This window comes from Pantherophis guttatus, chromosome 3 (genome assembly GCF_059756535.1).
Source record: "Pantherophis guttatus breed Tessera chromosome 3, ASM5975653v1, whole genome shotgun sequence".
Classification (NCBI taxonomy): Eukaryota; Metazoa; Chordata; class Lepidosauria; order Squamata; family Colubridae; genus Pantherophis; species Pantherophis guttatus.
This window is the reverse complement of record NC_142065.1, coordinates 193,172,400-193,195,497: the sequence shown is the minus strand read 5'-3', so window position 1 is coordinate 193,195,497 and position 23,098 is coordinate 193,172,400. Positions and strand designations below refer to the sequence as shown.

Sequence of the window (23,098 nt, the reverse complement as noted above, 5' to 3'; positions counted from 1 at the left end):
TACTTCTCAACTGCCCATCTCCCTCAGAGTGTATATGCAAGAACTTGTCTCAAAGTTATTTTTTCATCATTATTATTATTACTGGAAATGGTCATTAAATGAGTCAGTTATTAAACAAGGACTACTTGTAATTGATTAAAATTAGTGTTAATTTAAATATCAAATTGATTTCTAATCCTTTAAAAAAAAACAAAAAAAACAATCCCTATCATTTATCAGTCAAATATGGATACAGTAAAAGTTTAAAACACATACTCTAATATCTATTATTAATCCAAGCATTGTTTACATCTAAAATAAAGGTGGAAAAAAATTAAAATATACTGTAATTTAAACACAATTTTTGACTCTTCAATCTGAATCCAACTTCGCAAATGAACTTTATCTGACACAGATGAAAAAAACTGTTGTCCTTTAACATACTTGGAAATGTCTGTTTTTGCACCTTGACAAGAATTCCCCCCCCCCCGACCCTGGGATATGTTCAATGTAATATTTTTTATGACTGAATGGTCCAATGAAACAATAATCCTTTAAAAAAAACTATATTTCGAACTGAGTTCCAGTTCCAGCCTTGGAAATACCTAGCTTGCTACAAGCAATTATTGAATCTTACAATCAAGCATCCCATAATTACTTTTGATCAATTATGTTGTAATGAATACATTTGATATGCACACTGACTGAATGGAATAAAGACTTAAGAGATTCCTACTTTGCCTGGATTCTCATTTTGCCTGACGGTATTCAATATCAAACACTTCCAATACATCTTAGATTTATTTAATCAAAAATAGCATTTCATATTCACTGGATTTACATAGGAAAGACTTGAGTGACAGAATCGTCAAGTTAAGAGATGCAATGAGACTATTCCATTCAAACAGCTGCTTGCAGTGTCCTACAACAGATCCATTTTGGAACTTATTATGTGTATTAACTCAATTTTGAGATAACTCAATTTTGAGACATTCTCAGATGTTCATTCTTTTGAACTACGTTCCTATTGCATGGAAATTGGCATTTGGACAAAGAATGTAGAAAAAGCACAAAGGCATTTTTAAAAATGAAGTAAAGCTGTTTGCTGTGGAGGAATGGGAAAAAATTCCTACGTAGCAAGCAAGTTATGGGAAAAGGGTGGTTGTAGTTATTGTAGCTAAATAGTTATGAATTTAAGGCAGTGATTACTTTTCCACACCAGCACGTTGCATATAACTCCCTTTTTCTCCCTCCATAGAAAGCATATTTAAGTTATGCACAGATTCAGAAAATCTAAAAGGAAACAAACGCTTTTTCACAATATTTGAAAAGTTCCAAAAGAAAGCATGACTTATTCTCCCTAAAGCCCTTCTACACAGAAAGGCCAGCAACAGAATCAATAATAAACACAATTTGCTGTAAAGTGGGGATCCATTAGTAAGGCCATGAAAGAAATTCAATGTCTGACCATCCCCTGGAGTATATTTTTCTATATATTTTCAGATAGGAGCATAATAAAATCTCTAGAACTGGTCAATTTTGAAGAGGACCCAAGTAGGCAAAGTGCCTACTAAAGCCAGTTCAGCATGACTGAATTCCATTTTGTTCTTGCCTCTTGCCATCTTTTGTCTTTAATTAGTTTTATTGTAATTTCTTTTGACTGTTGTGAATTGGGTGGCATGCACGCTTAATATATTATCTTTATATTTTTTTAAAAATTGTCTTCATTTATCTAAACAAATGGAGGAGCCATTTCAGCTACAGAATCAGCAGCATGAAAGTAACTCCATCAATAAGGCTTCGCTTAAAGGTGGTACTTAATCCATAATGTTCACTATTTTTCTACCATTTTATGAATCGGTGTTACAGTCATATTAATAGTATTGTGCAATACAAAATATTCAGCTGAATATTACTTGATCATTGTAGTGAACTTTTAAGTCTGATCCATAGTTCATGTTCCATAGGAGACTTCTATTTTGCACAAGTCTTGTAGACATCCACAAGTGCAATAAATAATCCTGCATTATCACTTAATTTATTTTTTACATCAAGTTATGGCTTAAACATTTGCTCTACCAGGTCTGAAGAGACCGATGTTCAATAGAATTTACTCTTTTTATTAACTGCAGTGAGTTTTCATCATAGAAGCAATAAATAGAAATCTTATATTTTTTATAAAACATATCATTCAAGGTAGCAGCTTTTACTGACATGAAACCATGGTTAACATAATGAGGCATTTAAAATTAACTTTTAAGTCTGTGAGGACAGAATTTCAGTTATGGAGCTGGAGAAAAAGATCTATCACCACCGGTCATCCTTCTTAAGCTTTACGACTGAGTGATCTGGAGGGCCTCCAACATGTCTTCTACAGCTTTCAGTGAATACTTGGTCTCTTTCTTACTACGGCCAGCATACTATGCAAAACAAAATCAAAAAGTATATTTTTAAAAAACACGTGCAAATAAAGTACAATAGCCAAAGTTTCAATAGGTTTCAACAATTATAAAAAGCTTACTTATTTATTTAAAATTCATTTGAAATATACTTCAGCAAAATTTGATTATAAAGGAATATATTTTAAGCTCTACATTTAAAAAGGGATGGGGTGGCTCAGTGGCTAAGACACTGAGCTTATCGATTGAAAGGTTGGCAGTTCAGCGGTTCGAATCCCTAGTGTCACGTAACAGGGTGAGCTCCCATTACTTGTCCCAGTTTCTGCCAACCTAGCAGTTTGAAAGCACATAAAAAATTCAAGTAGAAAAATAAGGACCGCCTTTGGTGGGAAGATAACAGTGGTCCGTGTGCCTTTGGCGTTTAGTCAGAGGCCACATGACCACAGAGGCATATTCGCACAGTGCTGGCTCTTTGCCTTTGAAACGGAGATGAGCACCGCCCCCTACAGTCAGGAACGACTAGCACATATGTGTGAGGGAACCTTTACCTTTACCTACATTTAAAAATGTTTAAACGTTTTAAAATGATTACCAGAGGTGAGGAGTGGGGCAGCAAAAAACAGGCAAGAAATTGACTGTGATCATACCATTCATACTTTACACTCCCAATTTTCTGAGAATGGATGAATTTTATTTTGTCTATGTAACTGTAATATATTCTCAAATGTTAATAAATAAGAATGTCTATATATATACATATATATATTTATTTAATTAATGTTGCCCTGAATAACAGACTGTCTGATTGGTATATTTGTTTTCTCATAATTAATTTATTAAACATCTCATGAACCATTGACAAAGGGTAATATTACATTTGAAACAAAATTAAACTATTAACCCACTTTTGACCTTCTGAATATTTTTTAAACTTGAGGAATCTTGATTCTATAGCCTAAGATTTCAAAGAAAATAAGAGGAAACCAAAAGGTTACATTGCAATACTCTACTCTCTTCAGAAATTGACTGGATCCTGTGCATTTCACTTTAAGGGAAAATAAAGCTGATTGCCAAAATGCATTCAGAAATCTTTGATTTATTCTATCTTTAAATATATTAAAAGAAATATAAGGTATTAAAAAGCTCCATTGAATGGCATTGGCATGATTGAAACAATAATATGCTATATTTTATTCTGGTGCAACACAGACACAGAGAAGTCTTCAATATAAGTTACCCAGCTATACTTTAGTTTATTACATTATGTTTTATTACACCACTGTAGCTATACATTTTCTCTCATACAGCTATACCACTAGTATACACGGCTGGTGAAGACATGCCTCTAAATTATATAAATTCTGTAATTTGGCATGCTCTTTAGGTGAGATGTTTGTGTGTGCTTTAAATCTATACCATATGGCTAGAAAGACACATCTGAGAATGCTCCCACGTCTCATTAAATTACAGGAAACATTGGCAAAACAGCCCATCATTATCAACTCTTCATGAGTGTAAGAGTAATCCTGTAAGATCTGATCAAGGGTAATAGAATCCAACATTCTACTATGCAATAGCTAATAAATTATTTTTAAGAGGCCAACAGCCAAGATTTGAGGGTAAAAGGATACACCCTGCTCATCTTACAGCAATTGGTACTGTAAAATAGATTATACTGCCTTACCAAAGGTAGTGGTTCAGTTCAACCATTCGTCTAGGGCAGGGGTGTCAAACTCGATTTCATTGAGGGCTGCATCAGGGTTGTGTTTGACCTTGGGGGAGGAGGAGGAGTAGGCGTGGCCATGGTGGGTGTGGCCAGCTCATGTCGGGGGTGTCTATGGTGGCCTCAGTTTTCGGCTGCAACAGCCTCCTGCAAGCCTCTGCCAGCGAAAATGGAGCTTGGGAGGGCCGCTCCATTTTTGCTGGCAGAGACACTGTAGGCCAGTCCTTCACTGTTTCCAGGGAGGCCCCACGGGCCAGATCCGCCCCCAGGCCTTGAGTTTGACACCCCTGGTCTAGTGACTGTTTGAAGTTATGATGGTGCTGGAAAGAAGCCACTTAAAAGTGGCCCTCACACTTGTGACTACTGCTGTGTCCCCATGGTCATATCATGAGCCTAGTGCTTAGCCACCAGCCTGAAATTCTGTCAACTGCAGTATCCAGTGGTAATAAGAACATCATTTCTGATCTTCCCAGCAAGCTTCCAACAAGAGCCTTGGTAGTACAGTGGTCTAAGGCACCCTGTTATTAAGCTGGTTATTAAGACCAGCTGCCTGCAATTACTGCAGGTTCGAATCTCGCCAAGGCTCAAGGTTGACTCAGCCTTCCATCCTTTCTAAGGTAGGTAAATTGAGGATCCAGTTGTGGGGGCAATAAGCTGACTTTGTATAAATATACAAAAGAATGAAGGCTATTGCTTAGCGCATTGTAAGCCGCCCTGAATCTCCAGAGAAGGGCGGCATATAAATCAAATTAAAAAAAAAAGTAAAGTCAATAAGGAAGCTGGAAGGAGGTCGCAGGTTGCAAACATATGTCTCACTTAACGACCAATTGAAAAAGGATAGTAAAACTGGATATGGTCCCATGATGTCTTGCCTAATGACTGTACTACTTACTGGTGAATTTTCCAGTCCCTATTCTGGTTGTAAGCTGAAGACAACCTATACCTTATAATGTACAGGTAGGTCTCAATTAATGCAGTTAAGGAATCCTATGAAATGTTTGGATTATTCAACATGCACTGTTCAAAATGATATTTCTATGGAAAAATATGGTAATTGGATCCAGCTCACCCGAAAAAGGCAATGAAAAATTTTAAACATACATTTTTATGCATGTATTAAATAAATTAATAAAGTGAAGGATAAAAAAAAGTACTTATAATTTAAATGTATGGTTAATCAAGTCACAGAGTAGTTTACAGAAAGCAAAATTTAAAAAAAATCCACTGTAGATTTAGGTATTTCAACATCTCATCCTATTTTAGTGGTGCTATGACCATGTTAATGTCACTTAATTATATAAAACTTTTGCTCTAATGTGATGACAAGACTCGTCTTTTACAATTTTTTTGTGCCATCAAGTCAATTTTTGAATCCTGGCAGCTGCATGGAAAAATTTGGTAATAAATTTATTCATATTATTTCCAAATTGTACCAGAGGGGTACGGCAAGAGTGAAGGTAAATGGTATATTTACACAAGATATAAATTTGGAAGCAGGGACAAGACAGGGTTGTCCTCTGTCTCCGACCCTATTTTTATTAGCAATGGAAATTTTAACAACTTTGATTGAAGAGGATTCAGAATTAATAGGTTATAAAGGCGTCAAAGTTAATTTATATGCAGATGACACTCTTGTCATTTTAAATAATATTACAAATGATATAAAAAGAGTTCAAATACATTTGGAAGAATTTGAAGATATGACTGGTTTGAAAGTAAATTGGGCAAAATCAGAATTATTAATGGAAATTGATAGGGAAAATAAATTAGAAAAATTACAAAATCAATTTGGAATTAGGATAAAAGATAATTTAAGATATTTAGGTATTATACTTTCACTTAAAATTAAAAATTTAAAGAAACTAAATTATGACATAGTAACAAAAGAAATTGAAGAGAAAATTGGGAAATATAAAAAACTAAGTTATCTTGGTTTGGTAGAGTAGCTTTATGTAAAATGATGTTACTTCCTAAATTTAACTTTTTATTCGAGATGCTTCCGATTTTTTTAACCGAGAAGGACATTGGAGTATATCAAAAAAAATTAGATAAATTTTGTAATGGGGATAAAAAACCAAGATTGATTAAGAAAATGTGGTATCAGAACCAAAAACAAGGTGGTTTAGGAATTCCAAAATTATTAAACTATTATAGAGCATTTAATATAAAAACAGTAGTAAAAATTTTAAAAGGAGATGTTAAACTTTGGGGTAATTTGGAAATGAAGGAAATAAAGAAGTTTGGTTACAAATGGTTTTTGGAAAATTTTAAAGGTAAGGTTAAAATTTGTAGTTAAATAGTTTGACTAAAAACTGGGACAGAGTAGCAAAAAAATTAATACCAGACGCATTGTATTTAGGTAAACTGAAAGAGAATTGCCCAATGAAATTAAATAGTAACAGAGAGAGGATTATAATAGAAGAGAAAGTGGAAACAATTAGTGAATGGTTGAAATTTATAGAAAATGAAATGAGGAAAGAGGAAATTTATGGAAAATTAAACATTAATTCGTTTGAAAGAATTCAAATGAATAAATGGAATAGGAAATGCAAAGAAAGGAACGATGAGAGTAGAAAGGAAACGGAATTTGAAAATTTGACATCTCGAATAATAAAAGATGAAATTGGGCCAAAGGGATTAGTTAGTAAAATTTATAAAATTATTAACTTTGATAATAATTCACAAAGGGTAATGAAAGAGAATTGGGTACAAGAACTGGGTATTGAAATTTCTGATCAAAATTGGAATATGAATTGGGTTAGTAGAATAATGAGGACATTATCAATAAGGATTAAAGAACATAACTATAAAGTCATTTGGAAGTGGTAATTGACCCCAATAAGACTTTTTCAAATGGATAATAAAGTGGATAAAATGTGTTGGAGATGTAAAGTGGAACTCGGGACATATGCTCATATGTGGTGTAAATGTAATGGGGTTGAACTTTTTTGGTCTAGGATAGAAAATGAAATATTTGAAATAATTAAGAAGAGGGTCAAATTGAAATTGGAAACCATATTATTATTAATATTGAATGAAACAACATTAACAACTGGAGAAAGAGAATTGGTGAGGATTTTGGTTATAATGGGGAGAATTATAATTGCTAGATATTGGAAATTAAATGTTGACTTAAAATTAGAAGAATGGTACAATGAAACATGGAAATTTGCATTAAATGATAAATTGACTTGTGATATTAAAATTAGAAGTGGTATATATAAAGAAAATGTTTTTTGGAACACTTGGCAACCATTTGTGGACTTTGCACTTGGGAAATTGGATGAATCGACACCTTATCAAAGAGATTTCTGGAAGAATTGAAGACTTCAAGTTCCTAAAACTTCCTTTCCGTTTGTATAGCGCGTTGGGGGAAAAAAATTTTTCTTTCCTTACTACTGATTTTTTGTATTGATTTTTTTTCTTTCCTTTTTGTTATTCTTTAACAATAAAAATATAATAAAAAAATTTTTTAAAAAAAGAAGAAAAATCCCTGCAGTTTTATCAGCAAGGTTTCTCGGAAGTGGTTTGCCATTGTCTCCTTCCTATAGCTGATCACCGATAGCTTACTGGTCCACAGTTACCTGGCTGACTTTGTGTCTAAGCCGGGTGGATAGAACTCATGGCCTCCCAGTTTCTATCTTGATTCTTTAACCACTACACTGTTTTTCTGTGCATACACGAATGATTCAAATCTAACCCATTATTGGTGGAGTTATTTACTTCCTTAAAACTTCAGTTCTTGTTCAACCCTCCTTACTTAAAAAAAGGGGCAAACAGGAATATTTCTTTGCTCTGCTCACAAGGTGGCAACCTTTAGCAACAGAGATGTTTCAAAGAAACAATACCTACATTCTCAGTCCATTTGCTGGGTTTTTTAGGTTTTTAGTAGCTTTAAATACATATGGACAAGGCAAACCACATGGTGCACTCAGGTCAAGCAAAGTTTGGTATGTGTTCAGCAGTTTTTTTAATGGCATCTTTTATAAGGGTAGGGTGTAAACTTGATATTCAGGCCAATTTCTCATTTATGTAATTTTATCCCATGTATTTAAATTCCCCTTGCAGTTTTTAGCTAGATATGGTATCTGTCACTTTTCAGTTAAAATACAGCTGAAGTATGCAATGTATCATAAATACATGAAGTCACAAAGAAATGCTGACATTTGTTTTAAGTATATTTTAGTTGAGTAACAATGCAACTGTTCTGTTAAGTATCAACTGAAAGAGGAGCCAGTTAACGATAATTCTGATTCACTTCCAACATAACTTCCCAATAGCTTTGGAACTGAACCATAAAGTTATAAAATATAAATTGCATTTTATAATTTATACTGCTGAATTTAGAAATAAACTGAAAGTATAAGGAACTCTTAGTATCTAACTTCACAGAACTGAATTTTAGCAGCAAGTTTACAAATTGCTGATATTATTTTAAAGTCAGTTTCATATAGATATCTTTTATCACTAAGAAAACTAATTTTCATATTATGAAATTATGTGCTTAGCATTTAACCTTTATTAACATAAAATAAGAGCATCCATTGTCAATGATTAAGAATGAACCAATTAGCCCAAAGCGATAGGCTATTTTATAAACGATGATAATCTTCTTACCTTCCAACTAAACTGCTACAGTGCATAACTAATAATGCCAACCATTGAAGATATTTATAGCAATATAGCAATAGCACTTATATACCACTTTACAGTGCTTTACAGCCCTCTCTAAGTGGTTTACAGAGTCAGCATATTGCCACAACTATCTGGGTCCTCATTTTACCCACCTCGGAAGGATGGAAGGCTGAGTCAACCTTGAGCCTGGTGAGATTTGAACTGCCAAATTGCAGTCAGCTGGCAGTCAGCAGAAGTAGCCTGCAATACTGCACTCTTAACCACTGTGCCATTGTGGCTCAATATGAAGAAATACTGTGTACAGGGTCCAAAATACTGATGCTAAGGCTCTCAAAACCAAGAATGCTGGACTATAATCATCTTCACTTACTCAACAACTAGGCAGCATTACAAATCAACCAAACAAGCATTCCATGTATTGTTCACAATTTATTATGTGCTATCAAGTTGTTGTCAATTCCCAATTACCATAAAGATTTTCTCCATGACAAACTGTCCCTGCATCCATTTATTTTGTTGTTTCTTTTCTTCTCTTTCTTTTCCCTTTCTCAGAATTAGAGTCTTCTTCAGAGAACTCTGTCTTCACATAATGCCTTCAAAGTACGATAATTTGAACCTGATCATTTGAGCCCAGAGTGAGACCTCTGGATTGATTTGTTTGATGATCCATTGATCTATTTATTTTTGTCTGTCCACAGAAATCTTAGAAGTCTTCTCCAACATGAACATTCAAAGGCTTCAATACTCTACCTATCCTGCTTCTTTAAAGTCCAACCTTCGCTTCCACCGAGTGTTACAGAAAATACCATAGCTTGAACAATTCTGATCTTGGTAGATATAGAAACATCGCATCATTGGAATATCTTTTCCAGGGCCTCATGGCTGTTCTATCAAGTGCCAATCTGTGGTCCCAAGAGTGCTTTTTCAAAAGGCAACTGGACTTTCTTTGTTTTTGCCTGAAGAAGTTTCACTTCTCACCCAAGACGTTTCTTCCATTCTCACTGAACTTGATGTAGATTATTGTTTCTTTTTCCAATTATAAAACCATTCTCATCTTCTACCAATCCAGTTTTCTTTAATATACATTCAGAAAATAGACTGAATAAATAAGGGGAGAGTATATAGATTTGTTATATTCCTAACCTGAAGTCAGGCTGTTTTGCCATGTTCTGTCCTTACTATGGCTTACTGGCCTATATATAAATTGCTCATGAGGACAATGAGATATTCTAGCATTCCCATTTTTGTGATCACTTTTTATAGACTGATGTGATTTGTACAGTTGAATGCCTTTCAATAATCAATGAAGCACACAGTGATTTCTTTTTGATATCGTTTGGCTTTCTCAATCCAACATGCACCAGCAATGTTTTCCTCCACCTTTTCTAAAATCAACTTGAATATCTAGTATCTTTTTCTATGTAAGGCTGTAATTTGTGTTGGATGATACTAAGCACTATTTAGCTAGCCTGTGAAGTTAAAAGTTTTGTACAATAGTTTGTACACCTCGTTAAGTCTTCTGTTTTTTGGTATTTGAATGTAAATTGACTTTCTTCGATTTATTGACCACTCTGTTGTTCTCCGGATAAGCTAAAATAGGTTGCTTAGAAATTTTACTGGTTCTTCTGTTGTTTGCCATATTTCTGTGGGTAGTGGTAATGACTGCAGTGCTGATGTAACTTTAACTGCTAGTACCAGAGATTCTTATAAGAAGGGAACATCTTCTCATATTTTGGATGTTGACATATCTACTGTACAATATTACAGTACATTGCTTTCACCTTTATTTGATCTCCTTTGAATTGGTTAAAGGTAAAGGTTCCCCTCGCACATATGTGCTAGTCGTTCCCAACTCTAGGGGGCGGTGCTCATCTCCGTTTCGAAGCCGAAGAGCCAGCACTGCCTGAAGATGTCTCCGTGGTCATGTGGCCGGCACGACAAAACCCCAAAGGTGCATGGAACGCTGTTACCTTTCCATCAAAGGTTGTCCCTATTTTTCTACTTGCATTTGCTTTCGAACTGCTAGGTTGGCAGAAGTGCTAGGTTGGCCGAAGTTGAATTGGTTACTATCTATTAGTGTACTTTACCCTACCAATTCAAGTTGCAACCCCCTTCTGAGTTCAGAGTTATTTTTCTAGGTCTGTTTCCATCTTCAAATATTTTCTTTTATAGGTATCATCAATGCCTTTACAGATGTTGTTATATAACAAAATCTTCTAAGAACTGTTTTAAATTCTTTAAGTCCTTTGCTGAGATTTTTGTCTACTCTTCTTTGCAATTTTCCACAGTTTCTTCTTATATCCAGTTAGCTTTTTTTTCCTTCTTCCCTACTGGCAGATTCTTTTCACATTTATCCCACACAGCTTCTTTAAACTCATTCCACCATTCCTCCAATTTTCTATTAGTGAACTTCAGGACTTCAAAGCAATTCCCAATGTTCTTCTTGAAAATGGTGGGCATATGTTCAAGATCATATTGTGGAAACTGACTGGCTTTCTTCTTTAGCTTAACTTGGAAACTGCATCTAAACAGTTCGTAATCTGTTCCACAGTCAGCACCTGGCCATGCCTTTGATAATATAACTACGCTCCTTTGTCTCCTTTTAACAATAATATAGGCAATTTTATTTTTATACTCTCCATCTGGTGATTTCCATGTACATAAATGTCATTTTGATTGCTTGGACACAATGTTAGGTATTTGTTCACAATATATGGACTTAATAATTTTCAATTTACAAATATACAAACCTAATTAATCAAAGATTCTAGTCAGGGCTTTAAGACAAAAATACATCAGGGCAATGGTGTGCAATGGACTGAACTGGGAGCTCATTGGGTGAAATTTGGACCAGTTCATTGTCTCTTTGCCTGCAGAGTTGATGTAGATAAGGTTACACTCCCAAGACAAAAGACCAAAGATAAATACAGTAAATACAATAATGTAACAAATAAACTAAAGCCTATTGGATACATTTAGACAATAACTGTTAGCAAATAGCTTTGTGTCTCATGAAATGTGGAAAAATGATTTCTAATGATGCAATGCTAGGGGAAAAAACTTAAAAAACAGGTAGAATGGATTTTTGTACCTGTTCAGTATATCCTTGTGATAACAAAATAACATTCAGAAATTAAATAATTTCTATTGTGTATTCATGTTTCCACAAGAATGGTTTTTAAAAATTCTGCCTTATATAGGTCATCACACAAATATGCATGTGAGTGGCTTTTTATGATCATTTCCTTTTCTGTGCCATCAAGCTTTAAAAACTAATATATTATAAAAAAATTATTGAGTTTAACAAAACACTCACCTGGTAAGCTCTATTGATTTGGTTTGCAGCCCAACTAGCATATTTCATATTATCCTTTTTCACTTTTGCACTGGCCTTGGTATTGGAGGCAATATGGCTGGCAGACTAGAAGTACAACAGGAAACAAATCAGGAAGCAATTTTTGACAATTAAGATAAAATATAGCATACATATGGAAAATGGTTTAAACATTTCAGTGAAACTGTAACCAAATGGATTGAAATGTATCTTGTCCTATTATCTACGCTAAAAAACTAATGCTTTTTAAATCAGAATTCAGAATCAATAAGTATTTTGATTCCATTGGACAATAATCAAGAGATATGGTAGATTTGTCCACCAAAATCCAAAAAAGTAGCTTCTGAATTTCTTTGAATTTGTAGTTTGAAAACAGTGTAGTTTGAAAAGTCCCCCATATCATGGAACAACTTCTGAAACAAAGGTATTTATTTGCCCTGTTTCCCTCAAAATAAGACATCCCCTGATAATAAGCCCAATAGGGCTTTTGAGCGCATGGCAATAAGGCCAAGCGCTTATTTCAGGGTTCAAAAAAATATAAGACAGATTAGTTTAAGGCAAATTAATTTATCAGCAAATCTGCATATACTGTATTGTAGAATAAATTAACAAATGTAACTCTTAAGTTCTACTTTAAGTTTTATAGTGTGATTATGGCATCACCACAATTCAATGCTGATACTGGCCAAATAATAACAAAATGCATAGAAAATATAAATGCTACTAATGCTAAGTAAATCTACATATTAGTAGAGAAGAACTGAGCCAATCCAGGCTTTTTCACAATAGATCTTAAAAATCTTTCTTCTTTTCCATTAGTAACTTTGGAAAAGGTCAACTTTTCTACCTTCCTTTTCCAAATTTAAATAACAAGGCAAATCGTTTTTGAACAAAAATGCAGTGCTTTCTGCACTTACCATGTAAAGACCAAACAATGCTCTCATGTTTCGGTTATTCAGTTTCAATGCCTGTGCAAAATATTTTCGGGAAAGCTCAAGGTTCTCAAGCCCTCCTTGAGTATATTTAACCTGTAAATTAAATGTTTCTTTTAATAGACTTTCTAAAGATGTCAATTTTAAAACAATATATAATTTATCATGTATTACATACATGGAAAAGTTACACAATTTTCCTCCCTAAAAAGAAATTTTTACCAGGTAAGATAGTTGAGACAGTTGATGCTAGATATTTAATTCAGGCATTGTTGGGAATCCATCTGAAGAGCTAGCTAGTAATTTTGACCTGTATTTATCAGTTTTCATTTTGCCTCTTATTTTTACCTTTAATTAAATAAACTCACTCCAGTTATTAGTAGTTTTATTGTACGGCATACAAATATATATGATTAGTTTGGTTTAATATACAAGAGAGGTATGTTTTCATGGGCTTTTCTTTTACAGATTATAACAAATTAAAATATTAAAAACTTAATTAAAATTTAAGATTGAAAAAAATAATTTAAATGTATTATTAAAAAAAAACTTTATAAAGATATCCTCATTAAAAAAGAAGGACTTCTGAACTAGGAAACAAGAGAAGGGGGAAAAGGATGGAAAATCATGGGGAGAAATTGAATGGGTATCCACAGAAGAGGACAAACAAACAGATTATGAAGATAGTGTATCTTGCCAACTAACCATTCCTTTGGGACAAGTACAAGCTACTCCCAATATTCTAAAATACTCACCTCTGCAAACTGTTGGCAATACAAGTGGTTGTGAGGATTTGTCATCATGAGTTCCTCCAGGCAAAAGGCAGCCTTTGCATAACTGAAGACAAAAGAGATGCAAAGATTTGGGTGTTTATTATGGTATCAAGATGAAAACAATGTTAAAATTATTTGAACAAAAATAGATTATTTTTTATAGAACAGGCAAAAGAATACAGTATTAAATGCAATTTAAATGACAAAGAAATTTCTGTGAGGAAGATTTTGCAAAGTGGATAAGATTAGATTGGATTGGATTGGATTCACTAAATCTTATCCACACAAAAAATAGATTACTCCTTGGAGCATCTGCAGTTCAGAATATTACTGAAGATTTCAACTGGAAGTTCTGTTTAGCAAAAGGAAGAGTAATTTTTCAGGATTGTAACTACCAAATTTCTCAATACTCAAAGTTATAAAAAAATGAAAAGTAGTATTTGGTACATAGTGCTTTCATATACAATGTGGTTTTAAGTGTGCTTCATTATAGTAGTTTATTCATGTAAGCTAAATATGATCAATAATGTCACTAAACTCATGTATTTTGAAGATTTAAATAGACATCTTTGAAACACATGCTTTTTATAAAATATATCCAACTTCTACAAGCTTTCAAGATCTGTGGCAATTGACTTCCAACATACAATAGCAAGAGAAAGTCCATGCTTAGTTGCTTCAGATTTACTACCAAACATGTGTTCCAAACCCACATTTTGGGGAGAAAAAAAAAACAGAACAAAAGCCACAACTTTTATTACAAAATCAGACTTCAGTCTATCCTATAAAACCACACCTAAAAAACAAATGCAAACAAAGGAACTGCCGTAATAATATAACAAACCCACCAAAGGCTTTGTTTGCTTGTTTAAGGCAATTTGATAACTATAATCTACAGTAATCAGAACTGAATTTCATTTGTAGATCTTAATATATCCTTAACCCTTTGTGTTGCATTTACTGAACCCTAAAAATTCGCAAGTTTTTCTGTGCTACTTCTTGTAATCTGGCTTGGGGAGGAGTCAATGACAAATGGGAAGATGTATTCTTTGTGGATTTTGTGAAAATATTTGACTTCTGTTTCAAATTTTTGGATACTTTTAATCTCTAATTTTATCAGTACATCAGTTTATGCCTACTATTAAATTTATATAAATGTGTATTTTTAATTGTCACCTGCCTGTTTTATCCATGCTTTTGATAAAGTAGGATATACGGTAGTCTATATCAGAGTACGTCATAATAAAGGTGTTAATAAAATATGCCACAAGAGGCTAATAATAGGACAATAATATTTTGTTTCTGAATCGCTTAATTATAAATTATTATTATATATATATATATATATATATATATATATATATATTGCACTTATATTGTTAATACACTGAGAGCAATGTATAAGTCGCTTTGATAATGAGATGGGCAAAGTATAAATTTAAATAAATAAATAAATAAATAAATAAATAAATAAATAAATAAATAAATAAATAAATAAATAAATAACAAATAGATCAATCAATCAATCAAAACTAAAATTACCCATTGAGGCCTATGGACTACTCAACAAAAGCTATGTTCTTAAAAAATAAATAAAGTTATTTTTGGTAACTCAATAAAAATAATTGCTTTTCTCATTACTTTCTTATTCCTTGAAATATGCTTGGAAAGCAATAACACCATAAGATTTGGGCTAAAAAAGTAAAACTGGAGAGAAAAAAGAAACACAATAATTTGCTTTTGGAATGAAGGTTAGAATTAATGACATATATTTTAAAAAACTGAACTACAGCTGTACACTAATCCGCTCATGCTGGGATTTCCCCTCAAAGCAATAAAAAGTGAACAACCTTCAAGATACAATAGAAAAGTGCCAACATTCTTGAGTGCAAGAGACAACAATCTTATTTTAATGTCAATTTATTTATTGTTTAGAAAACATTTGTCTCTGTTGCAAATCGTATCTAGCCTGTCTCTTCAAAGAGTGATAAAATTTTAAATGGAGTTCATGAATGCCCTTTCCTGAATTTAGCAGATCGGTATTTACATCAGGCAAAATTAATTAAATGCCTGTAACCAGGCTACCAAAAATAGGTCAGCTTAAACTTTTATTGACAAGTCCATAAAAATGCATTCTAATAAAAAATTTAAAACCTTCTTCCTATTTATAAAACAGGGGGAAGAATGGCCCCTGGGAAAAATAATATGTGTGCTATTTATTTTACTGGAATAAAATTAAGAATCTTCCAATAATAGCTTTAAGAAAGAAATCCTTTTTTGTATGCCAAAAAAAAAACAACAACCAACAAACCCCAAAACTTTCTCAGCCCTTTATGAATTAGGCTTTGCAAGCAACTTACTCGTGTTCATTGATGTAGAGCTCTGCCAGCTCATGCCAGGCTTCCTGGTCCCCAACAAATCTGAACAAAGGAAGGTGGAGAAAAGAGCTAAAAATAGATTCTATAAGATGAACGGCAAGGAGGCAAAGAAAGAAATCAAATGTAAATGCCTTTTTAATTAAAAAAAGAGATTAGGATTAACGAAACACAAGGCATATTCTTATAAAACACTCACTGTTCCAAATACTCATTCAGCTCTCGGATGGCTTCAGTGTTTTTCCCCTGGGCTTTTCGAATGGCAATCTTACGTTTTCGGGCTGCCTATAGGTTAAAATTGACAGAGGATTATGTGCTCGTAGATCCCCCTCTTGGGTTTTTGAGAAACAGGTAATTTGACTCTGCAAATTATTGTTTTAATAACAAAAAAACTGCATCGCTAAGCAACTGCATGACAGGAATTTTCACACAGATTCATACACGGTGACATCCTGCGGAGAGATTTAAATAGCTTTTCTTGCTTTGGAGTTATGTTTTAATTTATATGCTCAAACTGTATGCATCGTACAAATGATAGTCAAGGTTCTGATAATTACAACCATTGAAGAACCCCAAAGTTGCTCCGCCGACCATTTATGCCTTTTGTCTCACGCTGAGAGTCACTGGAGATAACCAAACTGTACTTTCAGGATTTCCAAGACTTTTCTTTGTCTTTCTGCGCTAAAGAACCTTTTGGAAGCAAAGTTCCATAAATCTCAAAGCAGAAATCTGGATTTGCTGGAGCAGCCTCCACATATTGCATTAAGCACAGAAAAAAGGTAGCCAATATTACGCATACGGTTCCTGGCAATGTAACAACTCTAAGAATATTTCAACTATTATCACAGCTACTTAAATTCTAAGTTATCTGGCAGCTGTTCCATTGAATTAACAGCTTCATAACAGGTAAACAAAAGGCATGTCCTAGCAATCTGGGGCACATGCCATTGCTGATTCTCTACCCCTACCCTATAGCCTCTTTTAAAACAAACTTCATCTGTAGCAGCTGAGAAGATAGTTTACTGCCATGAGAAAGGTTTTTTCTTTTCACCTCTAAATGATCTTCCTTCAAAAATACAGGGCCTCCTCAAATGATCTGGAATTAAGACTTTCTAGTCACTCCTGCTGTATTTGTTAACTGCAGTATTTCCACACAACAGAAGCTATTCAGACTCCTAAATTTCTTCTTAGTGGAAACATTATACTCTTTTCCAGCATGCGCGTAGAAACTGATCTTTATCTTGCACTACACTAAAGGACATTTGATCACATCAGAAGACGATGGAGTTGGTGAAGGGTGTGCTTTATCTCATTCTAAGATCGCCTGCATTAAACAGGGCATGAAATTCCTTGTACTACTGGTAGCCAAACAACTTTCTTCAGTTGCAGACTTTTAAGTTCCCCCGAGTAGTATAATCTTAAAAAGAAAGCAATAATCTGCCAAATTTTACAACCACGACTATTTTACGTGAAATTGGAATTTTAAACTTGGAAAATTAATAACGGTGTATCTGTACTTAATAAACTGACATCCCATTAGCAATCTGGCCAATTTCTAACCAATCTTTTCTCCCATACACTGTTTCAATTGTCGGCTCAAAAAAAATCTAGAACTATAAGAGCAACACACTTATAAATCCTATGTTTTCCAAATATATGGCATTATTCTTTCAGCAACCCTATAGAAGTCACTACTTTCCAAATCCCAACAGATGTAAAAATTGATTGGGCCCTAAACTATTACTAAAATATAGGTACTTCCCAGTTGCAGAAACACTGGTAAAAACAGAATTGGCAACTTTAACCCTTCAAGTCAATCCATTCACTGTAATATGTTCTATTTATCAAAGTTGCTTTGGATAGTGAGATAACAACAACAAAAACAACAACAACAACAACAACAACTTTATTGTCACTGTATGTGTATACCCATACAACAAAATTCACTTAACACCCAAAGACCAGGTCCAACTCACATAACAATCCCCAAACACACCCCCACCCACCAGAAATTCCCCACCCCTAAACTACCCAAACATTCACATAACAGACCAAGTTAGGAAGCATATACAGTACATTTAATAATAAAAATAATTTTTTTACTGGCAGGACATTTTTCAAGCCAAGCGAATGCTGCATTCACTGACTATATAGAAATAGACGTCAGAGACACTTCTGGAGTTAAACCTACACGTATTCTTTTGGTCCCACCACACAATTCTTCCATACTTGCTATATTAAACACAAAGCAAGGAATACATTAGAGAAATCAGAAAAAAAGATTTATCTCTCTTCAGCCAGCAACCAGGAGAGCCAATATGGTATAGGGATTAGGATGCTGACTTAGAAATCGGGAGACTGTGAGTTCTAGTCCCACTTTAGGCATAAAAACCAGCTGTTATGTCAAGACAGTCAAGTCTCTCTTATCCCAATCCACCTCACATGGTTATTGTAATTAATTAATTAATTAATTATATTTATATACCACCCTTCTCTCGAAAGATTCAGGGCGGTGAACAGCCAAGATCAAATACATAACATATAAAAATTTAAAACAATTTAAAACCAGATTAAATACTTTGGCCCATAATTAAAAACATCCTATTAAAATCCAATTTAAAATTTAAAACCGCTAAAATTAGTCTAGCCCGGCTTGCTGGAATAACAAAGTCTTCAGGGCACGGCGGAAGGTGCGCAAGTCCGGGATCCTCCGTACCTCCGGGGGCAGCTCGTTCCAGAGGGCAGGAGCCTGCACTGAGAAGGCTCTCCCCCCGGGGGGGGGCGCCAGTTGACATTGTCTGACCGACGGCACCCCGAGGAGCCCTGCTCTGTGGGAGCGTACTGGCTAGTGGGAGGCTGTTGGTAGCAGAAGGCGGTCCCGTAAGTACCCCGGTCCTAAGCCATGGAGCGCTTAGGACCCCGGTCCTAAGCCATGGGTAAAATAGGAAGGAAGAGTATTAGGTATGTTTTCCACCTTGAGTGGCTTATAAAAATAATAAAGATGGGATACCAATTTTGGCTCTGTATATTGATATGAACGGACATTATTCTAGAATGTATTTGTATAAGTATTTGCAATTAGAAAAAAATCCTGAGAACTATCTTGAGATAATTTTTTCCCTCCTTTTCATTCAAAACGTTTCATGGTCTGATCAAAGCACTGTTTGCAAGTTGATCCACTTTGTGTTATGATAGCGCTGAGCAGATGATGGTTATGTCTGGTTCCTCAAAATTCCGGCCATCCCACCACCCCTGTGGTTATGTGATCATGATCTCGGTACTTGGAAACTAGCTCAGAATTATGACCAGCCTGCAGCATCCAGCAATTACATGACTGCAATTTGCCAATGTCTCAAGAAAGTCAATGGGGAAACCAGCAGGAAAAGTCATAAGTTTCTAGGTAGGTCTCCCCTACCTGCACATTCTCCCTCAGCCCTTCCAGACTCACACCATGCTGCCACCACCATGCTATCCTATCCACCCTCCCCAACCCTCTCTGTACTTCCCTCACTACTTCCTTTATCTATGCCACGCTTTCAGGCATCCTTCCTGACCTTCCTCATCCATCCACACCCTCCCTGACTGTCCCCATGTCCTCACACACCCTCCAATTGTCCTGTGCTTCTCGTGGACCCCTTTGCACCTTCCCCAATACTTAGCAGCCACTTATCCGCTGGCCAGCCTGGGATTTTGCAATTTCCTCTGGCTTGCCTATACCTTCCAGTTTTGTGAAAGCATCAAAAGGCTTCCTGAAAATTCCATATCCTGTGCATTGCCCATGTAGGTAATCCTTGATTTACGACCATTTGTTTAACAATGGTTTGGAGTTACAGTTGCACTGAAAGTGTGACTAATGGCTTGACTTTGAAGTTACAACCACTGCGCCACCCCCTGATCACATGACCACAATTTGGGCGCTTGGCAACCATCTCTCATTTACAACAGTTGCAGCGTTCTGCAGTCATGTGCTTGCAATTTGCATCCTCCTCAGCCAGCTTCCAATAAGCGATGGGGAAAGCTGGATTTGCTTAACAACCATGTGATTCGCGTAACTACCGTGTGATTTGCTTTACAACCATGGTTTTAAGAAGGCCATAAAATCGGTTTGGTCATGTGACGATTTGCTTAATGACCATATTGATCAGCCATAAAAATTCCAGTCTAACTGTGGCTGTAAGCCCAGAATTACACATAGAATATTTAAGATGATGGGACAGAAACTCACAATGGCACAACACTGTCATTTGTGAACAAATGCAATAATCATACATTCTCACTCACTTTCCCATGAGATGATTTATATTCATACCCCAAATCTCTCTGCTTCCTTCCACAAATACAGAAATGTTTTTTAGGAATGCTCTAAAAGCAGTAAAGTTCCAGAGTGGAAATCTATCAGACACATCAGAAATTGGAGAGAGAGATTAATTCCTACCCAAGGATTCCTTAGTTGAAGCTAATGGACTGTAACAAAACTTGGCCTTACGTAAATTATATTGCTCAGAACTGTTTTTCAATTCCCATCAAGAAAGTGCTTAAATAGCCCACGGGTTAGGACTTTCATTTTAGTATTAATATAGAAATTTTATTTTAATGCATCTTTAGAAATATTTACATATTTGTTCCTATTCTCATTTCATAACTGCAATACAACAATGACTGGCTTTAAGAGGTACTTTTCCATTATATAAGGTAAAGTTTACAACCCTCTGTAATCTAATGGAAAAAAACTGTAGGGTAGTAAAATTGTTTTTTATCCTTATGCAGCCCCTATCTTTCCTGTCTCAAACTGTCAGCTCCTGCAATGCGTGATCTTTACATGACTTATGTGAACGAAAGCTGATGTATCACTTGCCAAACAACAGAAAATGTTTAATATATCTAAGCAACTCCATGTGTCAGCACACCATAAGAGACTGCTTTAAGCTCAGGTTAGTGCCAAGACAAACTCAGGAATAGTTTCAGTTTAAAACCATGAAGCATTTCTTTTCCTACAGCAGCCATATGTGCACATGGAAATAATTAACAGGTAGATGACATATAAACAACTCCAATACCTGACAATTTATCAAAACTTTTTACTTAACCTTCATTCTTCAGCACACAAAATCAAAGTACCCATACTTGACCAAAAAAAAAGCATTTGTTCAATAGTCAAGATTAATACATTTAAGACAGACAAGGTACTCAGGACTAATATTTACAATATTATAGTAATATAAGAAAAGTAATAGTATACTTTTCAGATAAATGATTTGGCAATTTTAAGAAGCTTTGCTACAATGTTCTGGATTGGAAATAACAGAAACTGGATTCCTGCACAAAAACAAGCAGAAATGTTAACAGCACCAAGATTGCAATTTTGAAAATGTCTTCCAGTTAATTTAATCTCTCATTATTTCATTCAGGTTTAACTGTAAATCCAAACATAGTTTATGGAACTACAGTGTCTCCAACTGAATATTTCTTATATTACATATTAATTTTAAAAGCAGTTGCTTCAAAGCAACTGAAGTTATATCCACTTTTTAATAAATTAACTGATCAGTTTATTCTTGTATCTAACACAAGAATATTTTAGATAAATTTATTTATCTAAAAGGAAAAAGAAATTCTTTTCATTCTCATTATTTTCAAGATGATTTAAAAAAAATATGATTACCAAAATATTGCAGAATCCGTTATTTTCAATTCTCAGAATTACTTGCGTATCATTTTCACTCTAATCAGTAAAGCTTTTTGAATCAAATATTTAAAAAAACACCATACCAATTAATCATTTTTCTTGCATGAAAAGAAAATAATAAGCATCAGGAAATTAAAATGAAAAGGGCGTGGGCATATCTTAGGTAAGAGTTCCAAAGATGTGAAGCCCGATTTGTTAATGCAATATTCTCTGTCAGACCAAAAAAGCAGGAATTCCACACTGAATGTACACTTGCACAGATTTATATTGCTATAGATTATTCTTTACATAATCTCATGTTAAAACTGTTCAGGACTTGAAAACCACAACCAAAAATGTAGGCTGCTCTCTGAACTGATGTAACATGACACAAAGCCTTAGCCTCTCCCACTGTTCTACAACTATATTACATACTGAGTGAAATTTATGAACGGTTCTTAAATTTGGCCCATTAAAAAAAAATACATTGCAGTAACTCACTCTGGCGGTATTGTGGGAAGGTTGACTTTTCTTTCAGTTGGACAACAGAGACAACAAAGTTGTTAACACAACTCCTGAATTTACTTGCTGTTCCTTTACAAGTGCGTTTCCCAATTCACTTCAATTAATTCACTGGAACCAGTTCAAGATTCTCCAGATTTTAACCTTCACCATATGTGCAGCATTTATCATTTTAAATTGTCAGTATAAAAATAATATTCAAACTTGTTGATATTTTTCTCTCACAACTATTTAAAATTATGGTCTTTTACAAATTTCATTAAAGTTTCTAAATATACCAGGCTATTATTCTGAAGTCTACAGTATTTATCAGCATTCAAACATACCAATGTTCTATTACCATACAGGCAAGAAGCATCAGCTCCTTCTCAAAGAAAATGTATTAAATCTGGTGACTTTTTATACTGGAATTTTGACACAAACTATTAACCAGAAGGAAAGTATTACAATATAAAGACAAAGGAAGAAAAGGCAATGCTTAGTTTTCTATTTAACTTACAGTGTTTGTTGAGTCCTCTTGTAAAATCCTGTCATATAACTGTATTGCATCATCATAGCTGCAAATATGAACAGAAAACACCTGCAGGTAAATTTAACAGTGTTCTAACATGTCTCATGTTCTAACATAACTCAGTAAGATGTGCAAACCTGCTGGAAAATAACATCTGGATATGGACATAAATATGTATAATGTTGTTCATCTAAAGTCACTGAAGTAGCTGGATTGTGTTTTGGTGCATTTGAAGCCACTGTCCTCAGTG

The 23,098-nt window shown here is 34.5% G+C and overlaps 1 protein-coding gene across 2 annotated transcripts in view; it reads right to left on the bottom strand.

Annotated features, from left to right (window-relative positions):
• Positions 1-761: 761 nt before the first annotated feature.
• The window catches only part of EMC2 (ER membrane protein complex subunit 2), a 38,860-nt gene continuing 16,523 nt past the window's right edge, over positions 762-23,098 (bottom strand). For both annotated transcript variants that reach the window (XM_034422186.3, XM_087890852.1), the window contains exons 5-11: positions 22,837-22,894; positions 16,350-16,435; positions 16,136-16,195; positions 13,758-13,839; positions 12,988-13,098; positions 12,053-12,157; positions 762-2,399 (exon numbers count right to left, since the gene is read on the bottom strand). In XM_034422186.3, coding sequence (XP_034278077.1) covers positions 2,313-2,399; positions 12,053-12,157; positions 12,988-13,098; positions 13,758-13,839; positions 16,136-16,195; positions 16,350-16,435; positions 22,837-22,894 — 589 coding nt within the window. In that variant the 3' untranslated portion in view covers positions 762-2,312. The remainder of the gene's footprint in view (positions 2,400-12,052; positions 12,158-12,987; positions 13,099-13,757; positions 13,840-16,135; positions 16,196-16,349; positions 16,436-22,836; positions 22,895-23,098) is intronic.